A 22,570-nucleotide genomic window follows, 5' to 3' on the forward strand; every position below is an offset into this window, starting at 1 on the left:
CTAAAGAGAGTTTAAAGATGCGGACATTGGGATCAAATCAAAAGCTTTCAGGAGGCTGGTTATTTTCATCATTGTCATATAAAATAAATTCAAAACTCTTACTTGGATTTCATATTATTAAAATTTTTGCCTAATGCCAGGTGTTGTATTGATCTGTTTTTACTGAGCCACACTATCAAGGTAGATAGGTCAGATTCTAAACCTGGAAAGAATGAGAATAAGAATCAAAACACACATGTATAACAGCTTCTCAGGCGGAACACAACCGAGCAAAGGTGACAGGCAGTTGGATGACTTTCTGTACCATCCTAAAGGCCCTGGGATTCCAACCTTTTCTTTTCAAAGGAACTTTTTGTTTTCTTTTCATGTTCTACTACTTCACAGGGATAAACTCATGCTCTACAAAAGCTAAATAAAGTGAGCAAGACCTGGGAATGATAAATAACAGAAAATTTCACCTCTCCCCATCATTTTGTGAGAGAAGATTCCAACATACTGTTCACTGGTAAGTAAATGCAATTAAAGTTGTCTCTGCAAATTGAATAAGTTCATACTCACATGCTATTATAATCAGAATTGAAACTAACATAACAAGTTTCTGAATAAACAAGGGCTTGATTTTATTATGATGACGAATGTAAAGGGTTGGGCTTGGATCTTTATCAGTAGACTGATGATTTTTTTTAACTAAATTGTTTTATGGCATAGACCTTGTATTTTTGGCTGTGACATCAACTTATTAAGACTTTGACACACAATTATTCTACAAATAAACTCTGTTAAAGTTAAAAAGTCCCTTTAGTCAAGAAGCAAAATAACATTTTTTAAGGTGTTTTCTAGATTGGACTATTAGATTATTTCCCCTTTACTAACTTGCTTCAAATAATATTTCTACTTCTTTTCCGATTTCTGACTTACCATTATCAGAGATGTCTAAGCTGGTGATGTTGTGGATTTCCGCGATACAACCTTCTAATACTTGTGCACCTCCCGATCTCAGCTAAAGAAATACATGCCAAACACAAGGTACAGTAATTACCTACTGGAAGTGTGACCAAAAGACGGAAAACAGTTAACATGTTGTTTTAAACCTAGTAGCAAAGGAAAAGTAAAAACTTTTCAACTGCAAATACAGTATCACTAATGGTAAAGAGCCAATCACTAGTCAATGTCACTGCTTCTATACCATGAAAATCTGAAAAATCATTAGAAAAAGAAACAGGATGATGATGGAGACTGCCAAGGGTCACCACTGGCAAGCCAGTCTCTGCCAACTCAAATGAATTATCTTTATTTCTGACTTCTGGAAATCTATTAATTCCCTTTTATACATGAGAAACTGCTACTTAGATTTTATTATTACAGATTTTAAGGTATAAATTTATACCAAGTATCAACAACCAAAGGAGACAATAAAAATTAACTTTGAATATCAACCAATTTAGGAGGGACTCATCCCTAACTGTTCTACAGAAATGGTGTGTGAGGTCTGTTACAAAGCAGACAGCAAATAGTTGAAGGTGATTATAAAATGATTTGTGCAAACTCACTGAGCCAGAGAAAAAGATGTTAATCACATACATTATTATTATTATGGTTGGCTTACAGCAAAACTAAAACCAAATAATTATTTTGTCTTGTTACCTAACTTATTCCAAGGAGAAAGGCAATGTATAAAACACAATACGTTTCATATTTACTCATGAAACAACAAGCATATTTTACAAAGGTCAGAGTATCTTTTTTGTTTTCCATTCTCCAAGTATTTGAGTTCCTTATGTGTGTAAAGCATTGTGCCGGATGTGAAGTTTCCCAAGCTGTGACTCTTTTGCCTGGTAAACTTCCTGTTTAATAAAGGAAAGAAAACTTTCATTTATTGGAAACTATGTACCAAGGAACATGGTGGTTTCTCTACTCATTTAAGAAAACTGAAACTTATATAAACTTCTACACCAAATTTATTATACAAGATGCTACTTTGTACTTATTCAAGTTTTGACATAAGAATTTAAAGAATCTTCATTTCATTGTTTTAAATGCAGTATTTTTAGGGTTCCCTGAACCAAAACCTACCAATTTCCCTGCTGTTTGTGTGTTAAGCAGAGTTTTTGTGCAGACTTCTGGGACTGCTCTTTATTCAGAAGTATTTCAGCTGAGTTGCTTAAATTCAGCCTTTCCTACTTTGGAAGGTGACAGATGACTCCGAGGTACCTGATGTGAGCTCTGAAGGGGGGTGTCACAGGGAGGCCGACTGCCCCAGGAGGCCGGTCTACTCACTTCAGGGACACCGAGACCGACCAGCTCCCCGGCTGAGGGGCTTCTAACCTCGTGTGTAGAGAAACTGCCAGCAACAAGCCGGCCCGGTTCACTACAGTTCGCTGCTTTCTCAGGAGCTGCCAGGCTTACCCAGCACCCCGTCAATCCCACCTTAACCGCACCTCCTCTAGAGCGACCCCATCATCCTTCTACACAAAGCACAGCCCACGGACTGCCGGCAGTCTGCTGAGTTTATTACTGGGCTGACATGGAATAAGTACAGACATTGACAGTAAACATTCTAGGAACCTTAGTCATAATAATAATTTTAGGTTTGTTGCATCTAACAATAAAAATGGAGGGCTTGTATATTTTAGGTTTTTTGAAAAATCCTTTTAGCGATTCATTTTTATTTTATTTTTGCACAAGTATTGGTTTATGATAGTTTGGAAATTGGAAAAAAAAACAGCCCAGTTTCCTCATGACAAATACTTTTGAGAAGTACTGCTCCAGGTCACAGCTTGTTAATAGCTGAAGAGGTGAATGCATATGTAACTATGCTAAAGTTAAAGCAAGACATGACCTAGGTAAACAATTCAAAGAAACAATTTGATTTTCAGAGCATGAAAATAATTATGCTTTGGAAAAGATAAACATACATGCCTCAGTCTTTATAATTTTATTACTGCTATTAAGGATTCCTCTGTTCAGAAGTAGTATTTCCACAAGAAAATCTCCAATTATTATTATAACATACAGTAAAAATATTCTATTTAGGGATGAAAAATACACGTGACATTTGAGTGCTCAATTCTGTTTCTTTTTTTTATAAATACTCTTGGCTGATATTATTTGAAGCATATACCCATAAAACAAACATTTTCCAATTGTTAACAAATAATCAAATATATCAATATACTCTGATTTTTTGATTCATAAGTACTTACACAATGGCCGAGCTAAGGAAAGCCCAAGGAGAAGAAACAAAAAACATTATCAGCACTAAGCGAATAAGAATAGAGAAGCTGAAGTCTCCATCAATACACAACGTAAAAAACCAAGGAATCCGGAAAAACACAACTAAAATCTGCTAACCAAAAAAAAAAAAAAAAACCAAGAATTTAAATAAGAAAATAACTGATCTTCAGTAACTAAGAACCTTTGTTTGAATTCACAAGCTATTAGATACCTAGAATTCACCTAAAGCTAAAGCTTACCCAAAACAGTAGAAGCTTTTGCATTACTGTAAATGAAAGTCCTTTAAATTAATTTGCGTAATTAGAGGCTGTATCTGCACGTGTGCACCTAAAACTGGTTTTTAAATTACCCTCATCTGGATCCCACACGCAGGCATTATTTAAAAGGAAGAAAGATTAAAGAAGAGTGAATGTAACTGAATCACTGAATACTTTTCGAAAAATGTTGAAAATAACACCCCATTTCTTTCAAGAAAGGAATGTCCTCTCACTCCAGGCAGTTGGAACATTTCAGATGCTCCTCATAGTTCAAAGTGAATAGTTGTATCTAATAGTCAAATATCCATAATGGGGACAAGAGAAGCAAGGAAAATGGAAATCTAGAGAGAACTTTTAAAATTTCATTTTCTTCCTCAAGATCACTTGCCATTGTACACTGTGTATTTTGTTGTATGAACCTCAAAAAAAAAAATCACTTGCCATTTAAAAAGATGTGACAAATATTACAGATTTAAATATAACTACCTCAAATCATCACTTTTTTTTCCTAAGAGTTCCAAATTTTAGTTAAGAAATAATTGTTTTCCTGAGAAATTTTATCACACAAAACTATGAGCAGATCCCATGCTAGTGGATAGGGAGTATTGTCAAAATGGCCATCCTGCCTAAAGCAATCTACAGACTCAATGCAATCCCTATCAAAATACTGACAGCATTCTTCAACGAACCAGAATTCATATGGAACCACAAAAGACCCCAAATAGCCAAAGTAATCCTGAGAAGGAAGATTAAAGCTGGGAGGGTTACGCTCCCCAACTTCAAGCTCTATTACAAAGCCACAGTAATCAAGACAGTTTGGTACTGGCAGAAGAAAAGATCCATAGATCAATGGAATAGAATAGACAGCCCAGATATAAACCCGAGCTTAAATGGACAATTAATATACAATAAAAGAGCCATGGATATACAATGGGGAAATGACAGACTCTTCAACAACTGGTGATGGCAAAACTGGGCAGCTATGTATAAGAGAATGAAACTGGATCACTGTCTAATTCCATATACAAAAGTACACTCAAAATGGATCAAAGACCTGAATGTAAGTCATGAAAGCATAAAACTCTTAAAACATAGAAATAATCTCTTGAATATTAACATGAGCAACTTTTTCCTGAACACATTTCCTCAAGCAAGGGAAACAAAAGCAAAAAGGAACAAATGGGACTGCATCAAACTAAAAAGCCTCTGTGCAGTAAAGAACACCATCAGTAGAACAAAAAGGCATCCTAAAGTATGGGAGAATATATTTGTAAATGACATATTTGACAAGGGGTTAACATCCAAAATATATAAAGAACTCAGATGCCTCAACACCCAAAAAGCAAATAATCCAATTAAAAAATGGGCAGAGGAGCTGAACACTTTTCAAAAGAAGAAATTCTGATGGCCAACAGGCACATGAGATGCTCCACATCGCTAATTATCAGGAAAATGCAAATTAAAACCACAATGAGATACCACCTCACACCAGTTAGAATGGCCAGCATCCACAAGACAAGGAACAACAAATGTTGGCGAGGATGTGGAGAAAGGGGAACCCTCCTACAGTGCTGGGGGAAATGTAAATCAGTTCAACCTTTGTGGAAAGCAATATGGAGGTGCCACAAAAAACTAAAAATAGAAATACTATTTGACCCAGGAATTCCACTTCTAGGAATTTACCCCAAGAAAAACAAGATCACAGATTCAAAAAGACACATGCACCCCTATGTTTATTGCAGCACTATTTACAACAGGCAAGATATGGAAGCAACCTAAGTGTCCACCAGTAGATGAATGGATAAAGAAGATGTGGTACATATACACAATGGAATACTATTCAGCCATAAGAAGAAAACAAATCCTACCATTTGCAACAACATGGACGGACCTAGATGGTAAAATGCTCAGTGAAATAAGCCAGGCAGAGAAAAACCACTACCAAATGATTTCCCTCATTTGTGGAGTATAAGAACAAAGCAAAACTGAAGGAACGAAATAGCAGCAGACTCACAGAACCCAAGAAGGGACTAGTGGTTACCAAAGGGGAGGGGGTGGGAGAGGGTGGAGTGGGAAGGAGGGAGACGGGGATTAGGGGTGTTATGTTTAGTACACACGGTGTGGGCGTTCACGGGGAGAACAGTGTAGCACAGAGAAGGCACATAGTGGATCTGTGGCATCTTGCTGCACTGATGGACAGTGACTGCATTGGGGTGTGGGGGGAACTTGATAATATGGGTAAATAGTAACCGCATTGTTTTTCATGTGAAACCTTCATAAGAGTGTTTATCAACAATATCTTATTAAAAGAAAAAGTGAAAAAAATATGTAGACTTCATAAGAGTGTATATCAATGATACCGTAATTAGAAAAAAAAATGCTGGCCAAAAAACAAAAATGTGAGCAGTGTGGGTTTGTCCAAAGACAAAAAATGATTTGACAAGATCCAGTTCAAAATATCTTCCTGCTAGCAGAATCTGAAGCCAAAAGGCAACTTAGACCCGAAGAAAAATATGTAAATATCATCATTTCCAAGGTGTAATAGTTGTATGTATTATATTGCCTCACACATGCCTCCTGTTGTGAAACGTCTTCCATGTTCTGAATCCCATACTCAGCCTGACAGGAAAGTGATGTGTGAGGGGTACAGCGGCGGCGCTGACCACACACGGCAGACACCCCTCTCACCTCAGAGCTGAGTGGATGACTACCCAATTGCGTGCAGTGCCTCAGAGATTTCTATTCACTTGCTACAACTTCCTGCACATTACAAATTTTAGTATCTGGTGCACCTTGCAATGAATTGTAGAATAACATGCAGGAATGTTTTCCCATAAAAAACTAACTCCCACACCCAGACCTGCAATGAAGCGTCACCTATAATTAGCCTTTGCATCTTTTCTGAAGTATCAGAATTTTTCTCTCACGTGGAAGGAGATTAGCTTGATGAATTCAGTTTCAGCACTTATCTATTCCTCTCTTGAAATGTGATTATGAAATATAAGATTTTTAAACGCAGGGTAGGATGCACAGATTCATTGCCTCCTTTCAGGTAGAAGGTATATGGAGAGAATACATACAAATGGCAGTATCACCACTACCGTACAAAACAGTTTTGAAACTCTTCTTTGGGACTAGTCTTGATGGCAATGAACATATTTCTTTGAACATCTGCATGGATGATGAGTCCTCACACTTTGAGACGGAATTAGAATCAGCCACAGGCCATTCAGAGGCAAGTCTGGCCATAGAGGATAGTATTGTTTTGTGTCCAAAATCACATGTGACTAAATTAATGAGACTAATTCTTCTTTGAAGATTTAAACTAACTTTGAAGGTAACTCCAAAAAATGTTTAGTAAAGTCAGAGTATTTATAAAGTTTCTAAACAAAAATTTTTAGGCAGGCAATACTGACCCATGCCGTACAATCTGACACTTACAGGAAGGCTCCTCCATATTAAGCCTCTTCCTCTCCAGGTAATGGCTCGCATGTGCTGCTCAGAACTGTGCCAAACACTATCCCCAAAACTATTATAATTCCCACTGTGCAGGTGAGAAACAGGCTGACAGAAGGTAAGTCACTCTTTGGCTGAGCCGGGGTTCAAAGGGGGCCTTTTGATTTCACACACCCAACCTTTGCTACGACACTCTCTTCCCTCCCATGACTAATCTGAGTCATTTTCTTACAAAAAAGATAAATCTTTTGGTAGTAAAAGACCAGGATGAAGGGGTAATTGATAACAATGGGAACATTTTTTGGAGATTTGCAAAAATTTGAAAAAAATATTTTCTTAAGCTTGTCTTGCCAATGGGAATCCCGCTATGGATTCAGTGTGACCGTAGAAGTGACAGTAGAACGCTTCTTTGGGGTGAAAGGGTTTATTACCCGGCTTGCTCTCCCGGGGGCAGGTCGAGCACTAGCGTCTCCGCCTCCGCCTCCGCCTCCGCCCAGAGCACTCGGTCGACCTCTGTCTATAGCACAATAATAGCTTATTGCGGAAAGGTGTGTAAGCGGTAGCCTAGCAACAGGCCAGTTACATCATCAGGTGGTTTAAGTTCAGTGAGGATCCTGGCCATGGGAACCCCAACTTCCCCACAAGCTTTACTGTAAGAATACAGTATACAATACATATATAAAATATGTGTTAATCAACTGTGTTATCAGTAAAGCTTGTAGTCAACAGTAGTCCATTAATAGTGATGTTTTTAGGGAGTTAGCTGTATGTGCATTTCAAACTGCACGGGCTGGGGGGGCAGTGCCCCTAACCCTGCCCCTGACACTGTTCATGGGTCAACTGTACCGAAATTAATCTTTCATTTGCAGATAAATTCTATACTTATAGAAAAAATCTTCTGTGGGGGTTTATTTATTGAAATAACCTGTGCTTAAGTAGACACATGCAGTTCAAACCCGTGTTGTTCAAGGGTCAAGTATACTTAATCAGCTTAGCCCTTGTAGGTCAAAAGATTACAGCTCCAAATTTTGGATTTAAGCTTCCAAATAACACTGCTGTTTGTACTATAGGAAGGCAACTCCATAATTTATAAATAACCTGCATGGTATGTTTTTTTTTTACTATCATCATGTGCAAAAATCTCCTCTCTCATTCAAACTGATGAATGTGAAATGCCTCTTTCAGGGGAATACAGAAATATCCCAAGAGCCACAAGGAAAACTCCCAAGGAAAAGGTGAGCATTGAACAGTAAAGGTACCAAAAACTATGAAAAACAAAGATAATTTTGCATAAGCAAAATTATTCTAAGCCCCCTATCTAGGTACTTTTAATTCCTACTTCAAGATTATTTTCTTCTTCCAATAAACTCAACCACCATCTTAAATGGTGGTTGCTTACTTTCCATGACACCCATACAAATCCGATTTTTAAATTAATCAGTGGTGTATACAAATGGAATACTACTCAGCCATAGAAAAAAAGAATGGCATCTTAACATTTGTGAGAACACAGATGGACCTAGAGGGTATTATGCTAAGTAAAATAAGTCAAGAAAAGACAAATATCATGATGTCACTTACTGTGGAATCTGAAAAAACTCATAAATAAAAAGAACAAACTGATGGTTGCCTGAGGGACAAGAGTAGAGAGGATGGGATACAGAGGTACAAACTTCCAATTATAAACTAAAGAAGTCACAGGGATGAAAAGTACAACATAGGGAACACAGTCAATAAAACTGTAATAATTTTGTATGGTGACAGTAATTGTACTTGTGAGCGTTTTATAATGTACGTAATTGCTGAATCACTATGTTGTACAGTTGGAAAGAATACAGTATTGTATGTCGACTATACTTTAATAATAAATAAAATTAATCAGTGGACAGTAGCTAACATAATAAAATGAACTATTTATTCATAAATATAAGAAAGACTTTAGGTGCTTCACATTTGTTCTTTGCTTCCATGGCTGGTATTAGACTGTTGTATTAGAGGCATTTTTAGGGGGCACTGAACTTGTTCAGAAACTGCCCAGTAATATAACCTCAGACGTGTGACTCCTTCCAAGCCTGTCAGCCCTCTACCTTGAGCGTCCCTGTGGAAATGACTTCCCAAGATGATCGTGACATCAGCGAGGACTTTTGCCCCCACTAACACAGCTGGGGATTTTATCTTATAGGAGAAGTTTACGTGCTCAATTTTCTTCCATGATTTTGATTTGCAAGCTAAGAGTAGAGAGGACTGTGTCTATTGTGACTAAATACAATGAATGAACAGAAAAAAAAAAATACATATATGCATAACATTAAACTTCAAGTTAGTGAAAGCTTTCTTCTGAGAGTATTACATAAACTCTGAAACACCGATTAAAGAGTAGCAGTCAATATTCAAGGTGCCAAGCATGCTTCATGGATAGTATCTTAACCCCAAACACCTTTACAGGGGAGAGGTTTACTATATCATGGACATGAGCAAAGTGAAACCTCATTAAATTTGGACATCTAGCCCCAAGAAGAAAAATGTGATAAGACAACTTACTTTAGAAAAATAATTTTGTGTCTCACCAATTTTCATGAGCATCAAATTAACATGTGACTTTATAAACATGGTCACCAGTGCTGTGACTCGAGGGAAGAGGGTGGGGGAAGGTACTAAGGGACTTTTAGGGGCTCATCTCAGCAGTAGGTTTTTATCACATAGTCTATAAACAAATGGGCAAAATAAAGTTGGAATTATTTTCATAATAATGGCCTACCCTACCATCACTGAGCAATCATTTAATCTGGATTCCTGTTTTAATGAGAAAAAATTATAACTGAAAAAGTCATTCTATACTAGTCATTCGATGGAATGATATAAAACTGCCAATATCCTCCATTTTGACCTAAAAAAATGTCAATTTTATATGGTTCACCAAATATAACTAACTGTCTTTGAAAGTCATTCCCAATAGGATCACACAGGAGCTTAAAGAACAAGCTATGTAGCAATGTAACACAGTGTTCCTTGGGCATATGGTACCTATCAATTTACTTATTTAAAAAGAAAACGTCTAACCATACTAGATCCTAATAATTTTTAATATTACCTTTAGCAACAATCAGGAGAGTGTATTTTCATGACTCTGACATTAGTGAGCTGGATTATTTCAGCTTCTTTAGACCTCAGTTCCCTCACCTCTAAGTAAGAGACCAGATGGTAACTATGTCCATCCCAGTTTTGATCATAGAATTAAATGAAAGATGTTTTACTGGCAGCAATATGGTATTTAATCAGGATAGTAAAACATGTGGGCCGCTGCTAATTTAGAAGTTTGATCAAAATAGAGCGATCAAGTTTACAGCGATGGGTTTTTCAATACAGAATGACCCTCTCTTCTCCTCTCTCACTCCTCCCCAGTGGAAAGGTTTTTATTGTGGGCATTCCCCTTAATAAAATGCTGGCAAGCAAACAACTAATTCAGACTACCACTGTTGGTTTCTATTTTATGGTCTGTCTATATAAATAAAAGAGCATCGATTCACAAATGAAAATTTTACAGTGCAAGTTTGGGGGGGTTTTATTTTTTGGTTTTTCTTTTTTCTAAATAAAAAGACTAGTAAATAACACATAGATGGTGTTCACCCCAGCTCAAAACTAATTTTAAAAAATCCTGTGCTAACAATTTATACAGGATGATTTTAGACCTGTCAGCTTCCAGAATTTTCACAGAGGTAAAGCATTAATCTTCTTTAATATTTAGTGTTGGCTTGGTGCCTGGCATTTTGTTAGGAGCTAAGGGAAACAGAAAACAAAGTAAGACACAAATACTGCCTTCCAGGAAGTTACAACTGAGCCAGGAAAGTACAGAGGAGCCAATTTAACAATTTTGCAACGCACTCCATAGTTCCGTGTCCAAATGCATGTGGCCATCAGTAAGTACTGGACCATCAGAAAACACAAAGGGCTAAAGCAGTCAGGAAAGAAATCTGACAAACTGACAGATAAACAAGAACAAATAAACTTTATGTGTCTCCCGATACTCTAAGAAGTACTTTTCAAAGAAGAGCTCCTTTAAACCTCCTAACAACACAGTGGGAGAGGCACTAGTATTGTCTCCATTTTGCAGATGCAGAAACTGAGCCTCAGTCATGTCAAGGAGTTCATGCAGGGTTGCACCACCAGTAGGGGTACAACGTGGACTGAACTCTAGAAATCGGAGGCAGGCAGAGAGGAGATGACTTGAGCTAGATCCTCAGAGAGTGAGGCCTTAGGAAAGAGGAGGACATGGCAAGAGTGTGCTGGGAAGAGAGAACAGCAGGCACGAAAGCCCAGGGACAGGAATGAAGAGACTTCTGCCTCCCCCCTTCCAAGAAGAGACTAATCCTGACATGTTAGGTAAAGCCAGGCCCTGCGGAGGCTGGGTGGTTTGTGTCTGCATATATTCTTACTAATCTCCACTCAAACTAAAAGTTTCATGATAGAAAAAGTTCAGGTACCCTCTAAAATATATAGGCTTTTAATCTCAATTCTCCTCTGTATTCTTTGATAGCAAGTATTTGGAATGGCTCTAACTTTGAGAAACATCTTGATTTTCCTATTTTAAATCAAGATATTAAAAAAATCAATTAGTGACAAGATAGCCACTCTCTATCACCCTTAGTAAATCCAAGTTTAGTTACACACATTTGTCCCCTGCAAGGAATGCAGTATGTTACACTTTTCATGACACTAAAGCTAGTTATGGCTGTATATCTCAAGACTTCATCATAAGTACTTAGGCAACTGGCACCAAGAATAGAAAAAAAAAAGTCATTAAAAACATACTTGAATGATTTCTGAATGGTGTTCTGTGCTGTTTGTAGATAAAAATAGCAAAATACAGAACGTCAGAAACTTCAATAACGTATGTTTTTCTGCTTCATTTATACTTTCTGGAATCACAGTGTCACACTTTTTACAGAAAAAAGACAAAGCAATTTTGAGGCTATTCTCTCTTCTTCCTGTGCATGGTTAAAAGTGTTCTTACCTCACAGTTGCTGAGATCAAGAGAAACTCCCTTTAAGTTATAATTACAAGCCAGGCCCAGTAACAGTGCTCTGAGGGGAAGAAACATACACATATTAGATACAAATTCCACACATTGCCGAAAATACATAAGCACACAGGACAGAGCCCATGAAAAGAAAAAGCCTTTTCTGAATCACAGGTCAAGCGCTAAGCACCTTTTCACTTTTTAAAATGCCAACTGCATCTCTGCCTCCCAAGAGCAGTGATAGATGCTGCTGCAAAATTCTTTTCAATATAGTACAGGCCCATCATAAATGCAAAACGTGACAGGATTGCTATTACTTTGCACACAAATCAACACTACATCTAATTGCACACTAAAATGAAATTGTGTTCATCACAGATGAATTCCCACTTGCATCTGCTTGAGAATACCCGTAATAATGTTTAGAATATTATTAGGCAATGTTAGAGTAGCAAAATAAAGCTGGTTTTCCCTAAGGAGTATGTTAGGAAGTGAGGCTCCCAAGTACTCCAGGATATGAAAGTCTATTTAGATGGGTTCATTAAAGGACCCACAGAGGTAGGATGCGTAAGGGTGTAACAGCACTGGAGAAGCAGTGTAAGGCTTGCACTTGAGGATCCTGACTGTCTGTCGGGCTACTAATTGATCACAGCTGATCAGCTATCAGCTGGTCACCGCTCTAAAAGACATTCTCTCATCTGCATGTTGGGAAGACTGGACTGATGATGCAGCCACACATTTCTCTAAGGAGGAATGGATTCTACTTGCACAAATCAGTCCTATAAAATCCAACACCATTGAGCAGGCTTGCAACAGAGATTCCACACATGCACACACACCCATGAAGTCACGCTGGAAGAACTCAAGGCCTTTAACTAGAGAATCTGATTCTACAGCCCTTTGGATTATTACTGACAACAGTAAATGGAAACTTCACAGATAACAAATTATTCTTAAACCTTAATTTTGCTAGTAAGTTTAACTTCATCACTACACCTGCATTAGTGTGTAGTAACGCATACATTGGCTGCCAAGTAAAAATACCAAATAGCCTATGCTGATCTAGGTTGTTCCGAAACCAAAGCACCTAAAAATTGATTATGTTGCATGCACACAAGCGTACAGAGGTTGATCATTACTGTGAGTACAAAGCTTTAGAACAAATACTGATTAAAATGCACACTCTCAAGAATATACCTAAAATTGACTGAACAGGGTCAATATACAGGCAATGGTAGCTGGGGGCAGATTTTTTTCTTTCACAGAAGATGCAATAATATCAATCATGCACATTTACTCAAAAATAATTTGATTTCCTTTTGTGCCTCAGAGTAAAGAAGCCTTTTCATCTGCCTTGTCTATTCTAGTATTACACATCTTTTTCCCTTCCCTCAAGCACATTCCTAATAACAAATTGAACTGTGAAAGCTCTGGAGAAAATGAATTAACCACTTACTTTAAGGGTTCAGAAGACAGTTTTGTGCCTGAAAGGTTGATGTGCATCAGAGCCAGAGAACTACTAAAAAACTGTTTGAAAGATGGGGGTACCTCTTTTCCTTTCCTGAAAAACAAAACATTAGAGTCACACTAACAGTTAGACTTGATCTCAGGACTTACCTTCCAAGTTGGCAAAATCATCCACTGGTTAATCAGACACTGTGAAGCAATCCTATAAATCAGTTATATTTTCAGTAGAAATTTAAAGGTAAAGAAAAACCAAGTATCTGAAAGCTAAATAAATCCATCCAACACAATTAAAGGAATGATGTAAGATAATTTAAGATATCTCATTAAGTTCTCAAAACAATTTATCCCCATTCTTGGTAGCCAGTGAAATCATTGTGTTTTGCCCAAAGATCTTCACGGAACTCCGTGTTTGGATTTTTAAAAAACAGGAGGTCAAAATTGTATATTTCTCACCAATTCAAAGAGCTTTCCCATGCAGTGGCACCGAGTATTAAGGATCATTACCTGCATTCAACACTACAGATGACCCTTGACCAACATGGTTTCCAATTGAGAGTGTCCACTGTATAAAAGGATTTTTTTCAATATTGGAAAATTTTTTGAGATTTGTGCAATTTGAAAAAACATTTCTTTTCTCCAGCCTACTTTAAGAATACAGTACATGACACATATACAAAACATGTATTCATTGACTGCTTATGTTATCAGGAAGGCTTCTGGTCGACAATAGGTTATTATTAGCTAAGTATTTGGGGACTCAAAGGTTGTACATGATTTTCAAAGGCATGGAGGGTTAGCACCCTTGACTCCCACGTTGTTCAAGGGTCAGCAGTATTTTTAGATGCAGCGTATCTCAGATGCCACAAGACGGCGACCTGATGTGGAGCTGAAGAACAACACAGACAGTCTGAGAGGCATGAAGCCAGCAGGGCAAAATCCTGCTCAACCCTCATATCCACACCACTAATCCAACCATTTCAGGCTAAATATTAGAAAAGTTAAGACCAAACTTCAAAAGGAAATGGCTACAACTTCCAAATGTGTCCCCCTGCTGTTACAGTGGGAAGTAAGTGGGTCAGATCCTAAAACTCTACAGGAAGTTAGAGTCAACACCACAGTGTGAAGGTGTAAGAAAAACAAGATTCCAGAGTCAAAGTTGGAATGTGGACACTTAGCTTATTTTGTCGTAGCTGACAGAACTGATAGAAGGACTGAGTAAGGCCACATAAGTAAAACAGCCTGATGCACACCGAACACTCATTTAATGATTGTTATTCATATTCTGTGGAAAGATTCACAGAGTCTCAGGGCAGAGGCGATCCTAGTTAGTGGTCTAGTTTAACCATGTAATATTCAACAGCATTTAAGTACAGAGGTCCAGGAAATATTTTTTTTAAGTTTTAAAACAGAACAATTTCAGGCTTTCTGAGAAGAAATATCGATGTAACCAGAATCTCTATTTTAAGAGAATGAAAATTCAGGTTAAGAGTAAAGAGAAATCTGGTAGAATATACATGAGACATTTCCAACAACTCTTGTTCTAGATAGTGGAACAATATGAGCTTGTACACTCCCATTCATTTTTTGAGAAGCAAATGTTAGATTACTCCTTGAACATAGTTCTACTACTACTACTCCATCAGATGTCAATTTTTCCAAGGTTTCCAAATATTTGCTGCCCTTTTCTGAAGAAGTATGACGTTCATCACCCTGCTGAAAGCAGGCTTGGCCCTGGGAGTCCCTTGGGTCAGTGGGACATCCATCAAGCAGAAGTGATGCAGGTGACCTCTAAAGAGAAGCTTTGCTAGCTGGTATGGGCACTGCCAGGACTCTTTTTCCTCTGCTATGCAATTGTCAATTGTCAATGTTTTACAGAGGCTGCTCTGCCCCCGGAGTGAAGGTGACATGGCCAGTCCACAAGGGATGTCACAAAACTGCTGTTGCTGAAAGCCATGGAAATGGGGGTCAGGGTGGAACGGTCATTTGTTACTGTGGAACAACCTAACCTCTAGTGACTGATACACTTTTATGAAATTAACTGTGAGTAACAAGACGAATAGCCTGGCTAACAGTCCACAACTCAGTATAAATCCAGCAATTTCAAGAGAATTATTAAGGGCTTTCTATGCTTATGTTTAGTTAAGGTACTGAGTATTAAACAATAATCACAACCTTTCATTGGAAAGATAAGGTAATTTGTTAATGCAATTCCGCTTTACAAGCTAAATAGCTCTACTTAAGACCAGCTGCCACAGAATTTATAGTACTGTGAACTCAGAAGAGCAAATCTTTATTTTCATATAAAGTCTTATGATGTCACCTTCGAACTCTTCCCTGAGTCACTTACAGCTCCACCAATAGATGGCTTAATAAGCTGCCTTCAAATACATGAGTTAACTGGGTATTCTTAATTAATAGCCTTGAAGGCCCTCAAAATAAAAATATCTCAGAAAACTCTCAACTTCTCCCACCATTATAAATACTCTCTGATCTTATTCTACTGAGGTGTTTGAGGCAAATTTTTGCTATTGTAAAGATTTATATCATATAAAAGTAGTGGACCAATAGAACATTAAAATACAGAATAATTCATTTGTGAGACACAATTGTAAAATAAAGAAAGCTGAATAACTGAATCTTCCAAATAAATGAGGATTATCCCTTTGAACATATAAAGCTTTAAAGAAGTCAATAAAAATGGAGGCATTTCTAATGTTAAGCAAGTCTCCATGTCATTATAGAGCATATAGTAACTAAAATATTGTCTGTGACTTGTGGTCATAACTATGAGTGCTAAATGTTGAACTATATGAATACATTAGATTAATACATTAATTCCAGATTTCCATACTTACATAACCCATGTACTTTTCATAGTTTTCTTTATTCTCCCTCCATCCTAAATTGCTACTTTTTATGAATACTTGCTGTTTCTAATCTTCTGCCCTATTTTACAGTCCTAAGTCAGGAATGTAGAAGTGAGCTACTTAGGCTGGTCTTCCACTTTTACAAATTAAAACGCAGGATTTTGGGATGCTGTCTCTCTGCTCCCCAGAGGTTGTTTATACTTACTTCCAAGCTCATCACTAAGTTCCCAAAAGAGTTGTCACTACAGTGAGAGAGAGTGCCAGTCCACAGATGAGAACAGTATATTATCATATAGTTTACACAGGTGGGCTGTAGTTACTGACAGGAACATCACATGGCAGCGAAAAAAGATGCAGATACAACTTGAAGTTTCAAGGCCTAGTATTCACATACACTGGTTTAGCGCCATCTTCTTTCATGCCCAGCATTCACCCTTTATCATTACACCTTTCTCTGACAGCAAGTCACTCCTAGATGATAATGATAGCAGGCGTAAGTTCATACCGGTGAGAAAAGACAGTTCTGGAGAGATTGAGCACAGCTAAACACTGAAGGCATCCACGGAGGAGAGCTCCACAGACCTGAGAAAGAAATAAGGTGCTCTTATTTCAAATATTTCTAGGCCTAAGAGAATATTTTAGTAGAAAGCCCTTTCTATCCCATGTTTACATCTATTCTGGGAACCCCAGAGCACTATAAAAAAATATTACCATGTCCAGGGAACATTCTGTGTTGGACAAATCCAGATGGGCAATGGCATTTGGCTGGGCCATAAAACTGTACATGCACTTGAAATAAAAAACAAACAAATATATTAGAATCTAGAAACATACACATACATTATGCAACTTCGTATTTTAAAATGAAGTCGTCCAAATCCTCCCAGAATTATTTTCTACTCTTCCCAAGAAGATTAGCAGAACTTTATGTCATTTCATTACCTTCCTTGAGAAAAATCCTAGGAATATTTAAAATAAAAATATATTTAAATGGAAAAAAAAAAGGCCAAGTGGAATTTTGGCTAACAATCCCCCTTTTGATTACACATGCCTTCGTTTTCCTGATTAGCTCCATTTTTACAATTTCGGAACAGTGCTAATTAATTTTAACTGCTGAACATGAAATACCACCTGAACGGCAGTCACCTTATCAAAATGCTGATCACTTTGAATATGTTCAAATTTAAATTTGAACCACAGGCTGGTCTCAGGCTATACTCCCTTCTCTCCAACACTGTGATTTTTCCTTTCTTAGTTACTTTCAAAATCTAGCAAGAAAGGGCTTCATAGTGCTATTAGTTCTGTTTTTAAATCTCACATATTGCTAAGACGTTTCAGGTTTCCGGGGTCACAGTACCTAAACTCTACCTTTCTCCCGGTGCAAGGCTATCAAAACAATAAAATTAGTAATTCTGTTATTCTCTAATCGCCCTGTGTGAGTAGCAACTGCCACAGTCCACCAAGAACAAACTGAGCCCAAGCTCCTGCCCACAGGCGAACAGCTAAATTCGCGAGATGCCGCCAAGTAACTTGCAAAACAAGCAAGCTTACATTGAGATGTCCTAGTGCTTGAGGAAGGCTTGTAAGTGCAGAGGCTTAGCTATCTAGTGCTTGAGAAAACTCCTCTCTACCAAGGAATTCGGAAGAGGAAAAGATCAGTCCGTAAATACTTTAGAATAACCAGACACCCAGAGCAGGCTGTATGACGGAAAGATTCAGAAAAATGCTGCTTTCATTTACATGAAGGCCCGCTTGTCTTTCTTCGCCCGGTGCTGTTTTACTCGCCGCCGCCAGCAGGGGGAGCGCTAACCACCCTCAGGTGATGCCAGGCCCCTACTTCACCGCATCTCCAGAGGGGGGCCCTGGTGGGCGGCTCTCCCCGGGGGCACCGTTCCCACTAAGTGCCGCCCCGCCCCGGCTGCGTGACCCACAGCCCCTCAGCCCCCCCGGGGCCCTCCCCCTTTCCCAGGGGGCGAGCTGGGGCAAGACCAGTCCTGGCCCGAGAAACACCGCGGGCCCCTTGGGTAACTGCGCTGCCTCTCCTAGCGCAGCCTCACTGTCCGATCTGCAGGCCTCCTCCCAAGCCTCCTCCTGCTCCCGGGGCGCGTCGCTGTGCTGTGTCGGTCGGTGGTCTCACATCGGACTCCCGGTGTGCACTCGGGGGGAGCGGGTTCATGAGTCCCCAGTGCAGGTGACAACCGAACACGCGTCACGCATTGACCAAGCCAGGGCACACCGGGAAACGGGCATTGTTTAAACCGTCTCAAGTGTAAGGGAGAGGGAAAAAACTACAAAAAGGACTATGGCAACAACACTCCCTGCCTTACAGGTAAATGAAACATAAGGAAAATGAGAATAAATTTCATGGTGTGTTTCACCCCCATGAAGCAGTAGAATGCAGAGCAGGTCCTTGGAAGATGCTCACTTGCTGTGTGCCCCGTTGGTAAGGCGGCATTTCTTCTAGATTCCGTGGTGGTGACCAGAGCGGGCCACTCACTGCATTTGGAAGTGAGATGATACCTAATCCACTATATCAGTACGACCTGCCAAACATCTGTTACGATTCAGCTGCATGAAAAATCTTACCATTGAGGAGAAGCATTTTGCCTTCACACTCAAACTCTGAAGAGTGGCTTCAGTTGATTCTTATCTCTCCCTTTTCTCTGGTGTATTCATAGAATGCAGGTCTGGAGTTTACCCCAATATCCCCTTTCAATTTTTTTGTGGGGAAAATAAAAGCCTTCCCCACAACATTATTTAATAATGAAATAACTCAGTTTATATGTCTACTCTTTCTTATCAGGCAATTGTAAAAGGTGCAATAATGTTTTTAAGTGAAGGGAAAAAATCCTTCGGAAAAAGTGATTCCAAAAAAGAATTTAGACTTCAGCAACATTAAGTGTGTGTGGGGAGGGGGTGGGGGGAAGGTAATCTATGTGAGAGACTATTATAAATTAAGGAAGGCTCTGGAATTTTGCTCTATAACACTTCATAAGCTCATAACTCAATGACCTTAAAATGTCATGATAAAGGGAGATGCAGGGAAGTAAGTTAGAAGACCATGTTTAGAAATGATTCTAGGCTTATTAAATACACTTTGAAGGGAAGGAAAACCTACCGAGAGGTCGTCTCCGCGAAGGACGTTTCCTGAGAGGTCTAGGTGGACAAGGGTGCTGGCGGTCAGCGGGTTGGCACTGAGTGACTGGGAAAGGCTATTCACCCCTGCAACACCGAGAAGATCCAGGCTCAGTTTCCACTCCCAGAAACAAAGTGCGGCTTGTGAGTTTCTATGAATGGCCCGGCAGCCCCGAAGTGGACGATGAGGCCGCCCACGAGCAGGCTCCCTGCAAGGCGGCTCCCGGACCGTCTTCCCTGACACCCCTTCAAGGAGAGCGAGCCAGCCACAGACGCTGGGCAGGAGAGAGAAATGGAATCAGCTGCATTCCGCTCTACTTCTTCTGATGTGGACAGAAAATACTTTACTCTGAAGTTTTAAAATTATGTAAGCAACCTAATGATAATTTTTATCCTCCTCTCACTCCTCTATGGGGATTCTTGACATCGTGTTCGGTATTTAAATGACGCAGGAACAAATGCAGGTACTTGAGGCTGTTTACGGCATTTAGGAGTCGGCAGAGGATTGTCCTGCTCTACTTGACGTATTATACTCAAGGCAAAATTTGCATCGGAATGGACTTCTTCAGAAAGTGAAAAAAGTGATCTACATACAATGTAGGAGGCAGTCAAAGGAAAACATGATCATTAACATTCGATACACTATTTACATACATAACATACATGGCTCTAGTCACAGTTCATTGAACTAAACTGATAATGCCACTTCAGAAAAAAAAGAGTGAGAACATGAGGGCCGGAATGTTCTGTGAGAAGAGAGCTATGTTCTGTTACGTGTGGTCACAGTAACGGAGACAAGCCTCCAGGCAAGGCCGTATGGTAGGCGGATTCTCATCAGGACACTTCAAGGGGGAAGCAGAGGCTCCAGGGGGTGTATCACTGCAGAAGAGGAACCCAGGAGATGCTGGTCACTCACCGGGATTCAGCGAGGTCAGTACACACAGGATCAAGGGTGACTATCTTAGTATAACAGGGATACAGCAAAGCTCTTGGTGCTTCTACAGATCACAGTTCTAATTTGCATATTTTGGAAATGTGGCTCTTCCTAAATTGGGTATACTTTCACAAATTATTTCTTTTTTCCTGTTTTTCAGTAAAATTCTTCTTGAACTACCAGCCTGTCTTAACCACTCTGCAGGGAAACAGGGAAGAGGGGTCTGTTCACATCTGGGCAGAGTCTTCATCAGGGTGAGGGGCCAGGCCAAGCCTGCATCGAGAGCTGCAGTGCAGGAGAAAGGCTGGGGGCTCGAGGACAGCCTCACGCCGGGGCAGGTCTCTGCTCCGGGTGTACGATGTGGGGTGTGTGGCAGTGATGAGGGGGTTATTATCTCGCCCTCAGCTTCGGAGAGTTACAAAGAACCGACTTTGCTTCTCAAGGATGAATGCACATTTGGGTATGCAGAGAGAAGAGACAGAGGGTGGAGTGAGAAATTCTTAATTAAGGAAGAATTTCTTGGCTTTCAACTTACTATTTATTAAGTGCTCATAAAATGCTGGGGATTGAGAAAGACATGTAATTAAGACCTGCTTTTTGCCCTCAAGTTCAAAGGTAATCAGGAAAGAAACTAAATAAACTCCAGCATGAAAGGTCAGTGCTACGCAAGGAGTATTTATTCACTGCAACAAAACTTTATTTAAAGCCTCTATGTACCAGGCTTCTGAGACCCGGGGATACTATCTTACCCTCTAAAAGCCAGTCCAGCGGAAGACAAGAGAGTGCAATAACCAGGATCCAGTGAGGTCAGTACTATCAAAGAAATAAGAAAGAAAAGCTTCGCAGTGAAGGAGGCAGACCTGAGCAGCTGAGCTAGATAAAAGGAACCTGCAACACCTATAGAAAAGATTAATTTCTGGATGTAATGTCTATGATTGTCTAAATGACCAACTTCCTTCAGTTTGTCCTATTATTAGTAAAAATATTAATGTATTTTGTAATGGAATAATTCAGTATAAAACATGGAAAATACCAGACTCTCATTAAAAAAAATCATTTATAAAGTAACTTCTTTAGTGAGGTGTAACAAAACTCATTAAATTCCAAAATTAGAAGGTCAGATCAGTCTGACAGAAAAATGCTCCTTGATAAGTGCGTTTTTGGCACTTGGCAGTTAGCCAACATCTGAATAGAACCGAGAGAATCGTCATCAGCCCAGCTTCATGCCACTGGAACAGAATGAAGGATTTCCTCCCCTACCGTGAGTCCACAACCACGTGAAACTTCTGCTAATAAGCACACTAAAAGCAGGAAATTACAAAAAATAGGGTATTTTACTAGGCCTCTTACAACCCAAACTAAATACAGATTTATTTACATGCCATACTTGATTCTGACTGCCCAGTGATTGGGGCCATTCTTTCTATTTATTACAGGAATATTTACAGCTGGAAAAAGGTGGTACCAGGTGGCCTCACACTGACATGATCTGGCAACCAGCAGGACGTTTACCAGAAATCCAGAAAACTGTCATTCAGCTACCATCAGAGGGGTAGAGAGGGTATTTGGGGACAGTGGGAATGCTCACGGGGAGACTAAAAAAAGAATCTCTTGAATTATGGCGCCATGGATATAAATGTTTTCATATATCTAAAATATAAATGTTAATCAAATTCAGCAAAGGATTAAAACTGCAACATAATCTGAGTTATTCTGAATCTTCAAAACTTTCAGATACTATGTAAAAATCTGCAAGAAAAATGACAGCCTTTAAGAAATAAATTTTTTTTAAAAACTAACATTTCAAGATATAGATCTCAGGAAGGACAAGTTAAAATTCTTTGGGTCAGAATGTTACTAAACAATATTAATTCTCAAAACACATTTTAATGTATACAGTTTTATTGCAGAGAAGAGATAAAAGTGGTGCCCTCTTTGTGAAGAGTGTAGGGGAAGGAGGTTTGTCTTCACTCACGAGGAAGCTGAGGGACCCAGCTTTGCCTGGGGAACCTCCCACCCCCATCACACCAGGGGGGTCCGCGTCAGTGAGGAGAGACACGGAGGCACCTCAGAACTAAAACTTGTCCTTGGGAGGATAAAGGATCACCACAACCATCTTATTTGTTTTATTGTAATGAACAAATAAAATAAACAAAGTGAAGAAAACCCTATAGCTTAAAAAAGTGTTGGACCATACAGCATG

The 22,570-nt window shown here is 39.2% G+C and overlaps 1 protein-coding gene across 9 annotated transcripts in view; it reads right to left on the reverse strand.

Moving 5' to 3' along the window:
- Positions 1-22,570, reverse strand: part of CARMIL1 (capping protein regulator and myosin 1 linker 1) — a 330,496-nt gene that overhangs the window by 94,441 nt on the left and 213,485 nt on the right. For all 9 annotated transcript variants that reach the window (XM_073224193.1, XM_073224192.1, XM_073224191.1 and 6 more), the window contains 7 exons: positions 19,417-19,520; positions 17,010-17,087; positions 16,804-16,880; positions 13,421-13,525; positions 11,959-12,028; positions 919-1,000; positions 103-202 (listed from right to left, as the gene is read on the reverse strand). In XM_073224193.1, the coding sequence (XP_073080294.1) occupies positions 103-202; positions 919-1,000; positions 11,959-12,028; positions 13,421-13,525; positions 16,804-16,880; positions 17,010-17,087; positions 19,417-19,520 (616 nt within the window). The remainder of the gene's footprint in view (positions 1-102; positions 203-918; positions 1,001-11,958; positions 12,029-13,420; positions 13,526-16,803; positions 16,881-17,009; positions 17,088-19,416; positions 19,521-22,570) is intronic.

Source organism: Manis javanica, chromosome 16 (assembly GCF_040802235.1).
Source record: "Manis javanica isolate MJ-LG chromosome 16, MJ_LKY, whole genome shotgun sequence".
NCBI lineage: Eukaryota > Metazoa > Chordata > Mammalia > Pholidota > Manidae > Manis > Manis javanica.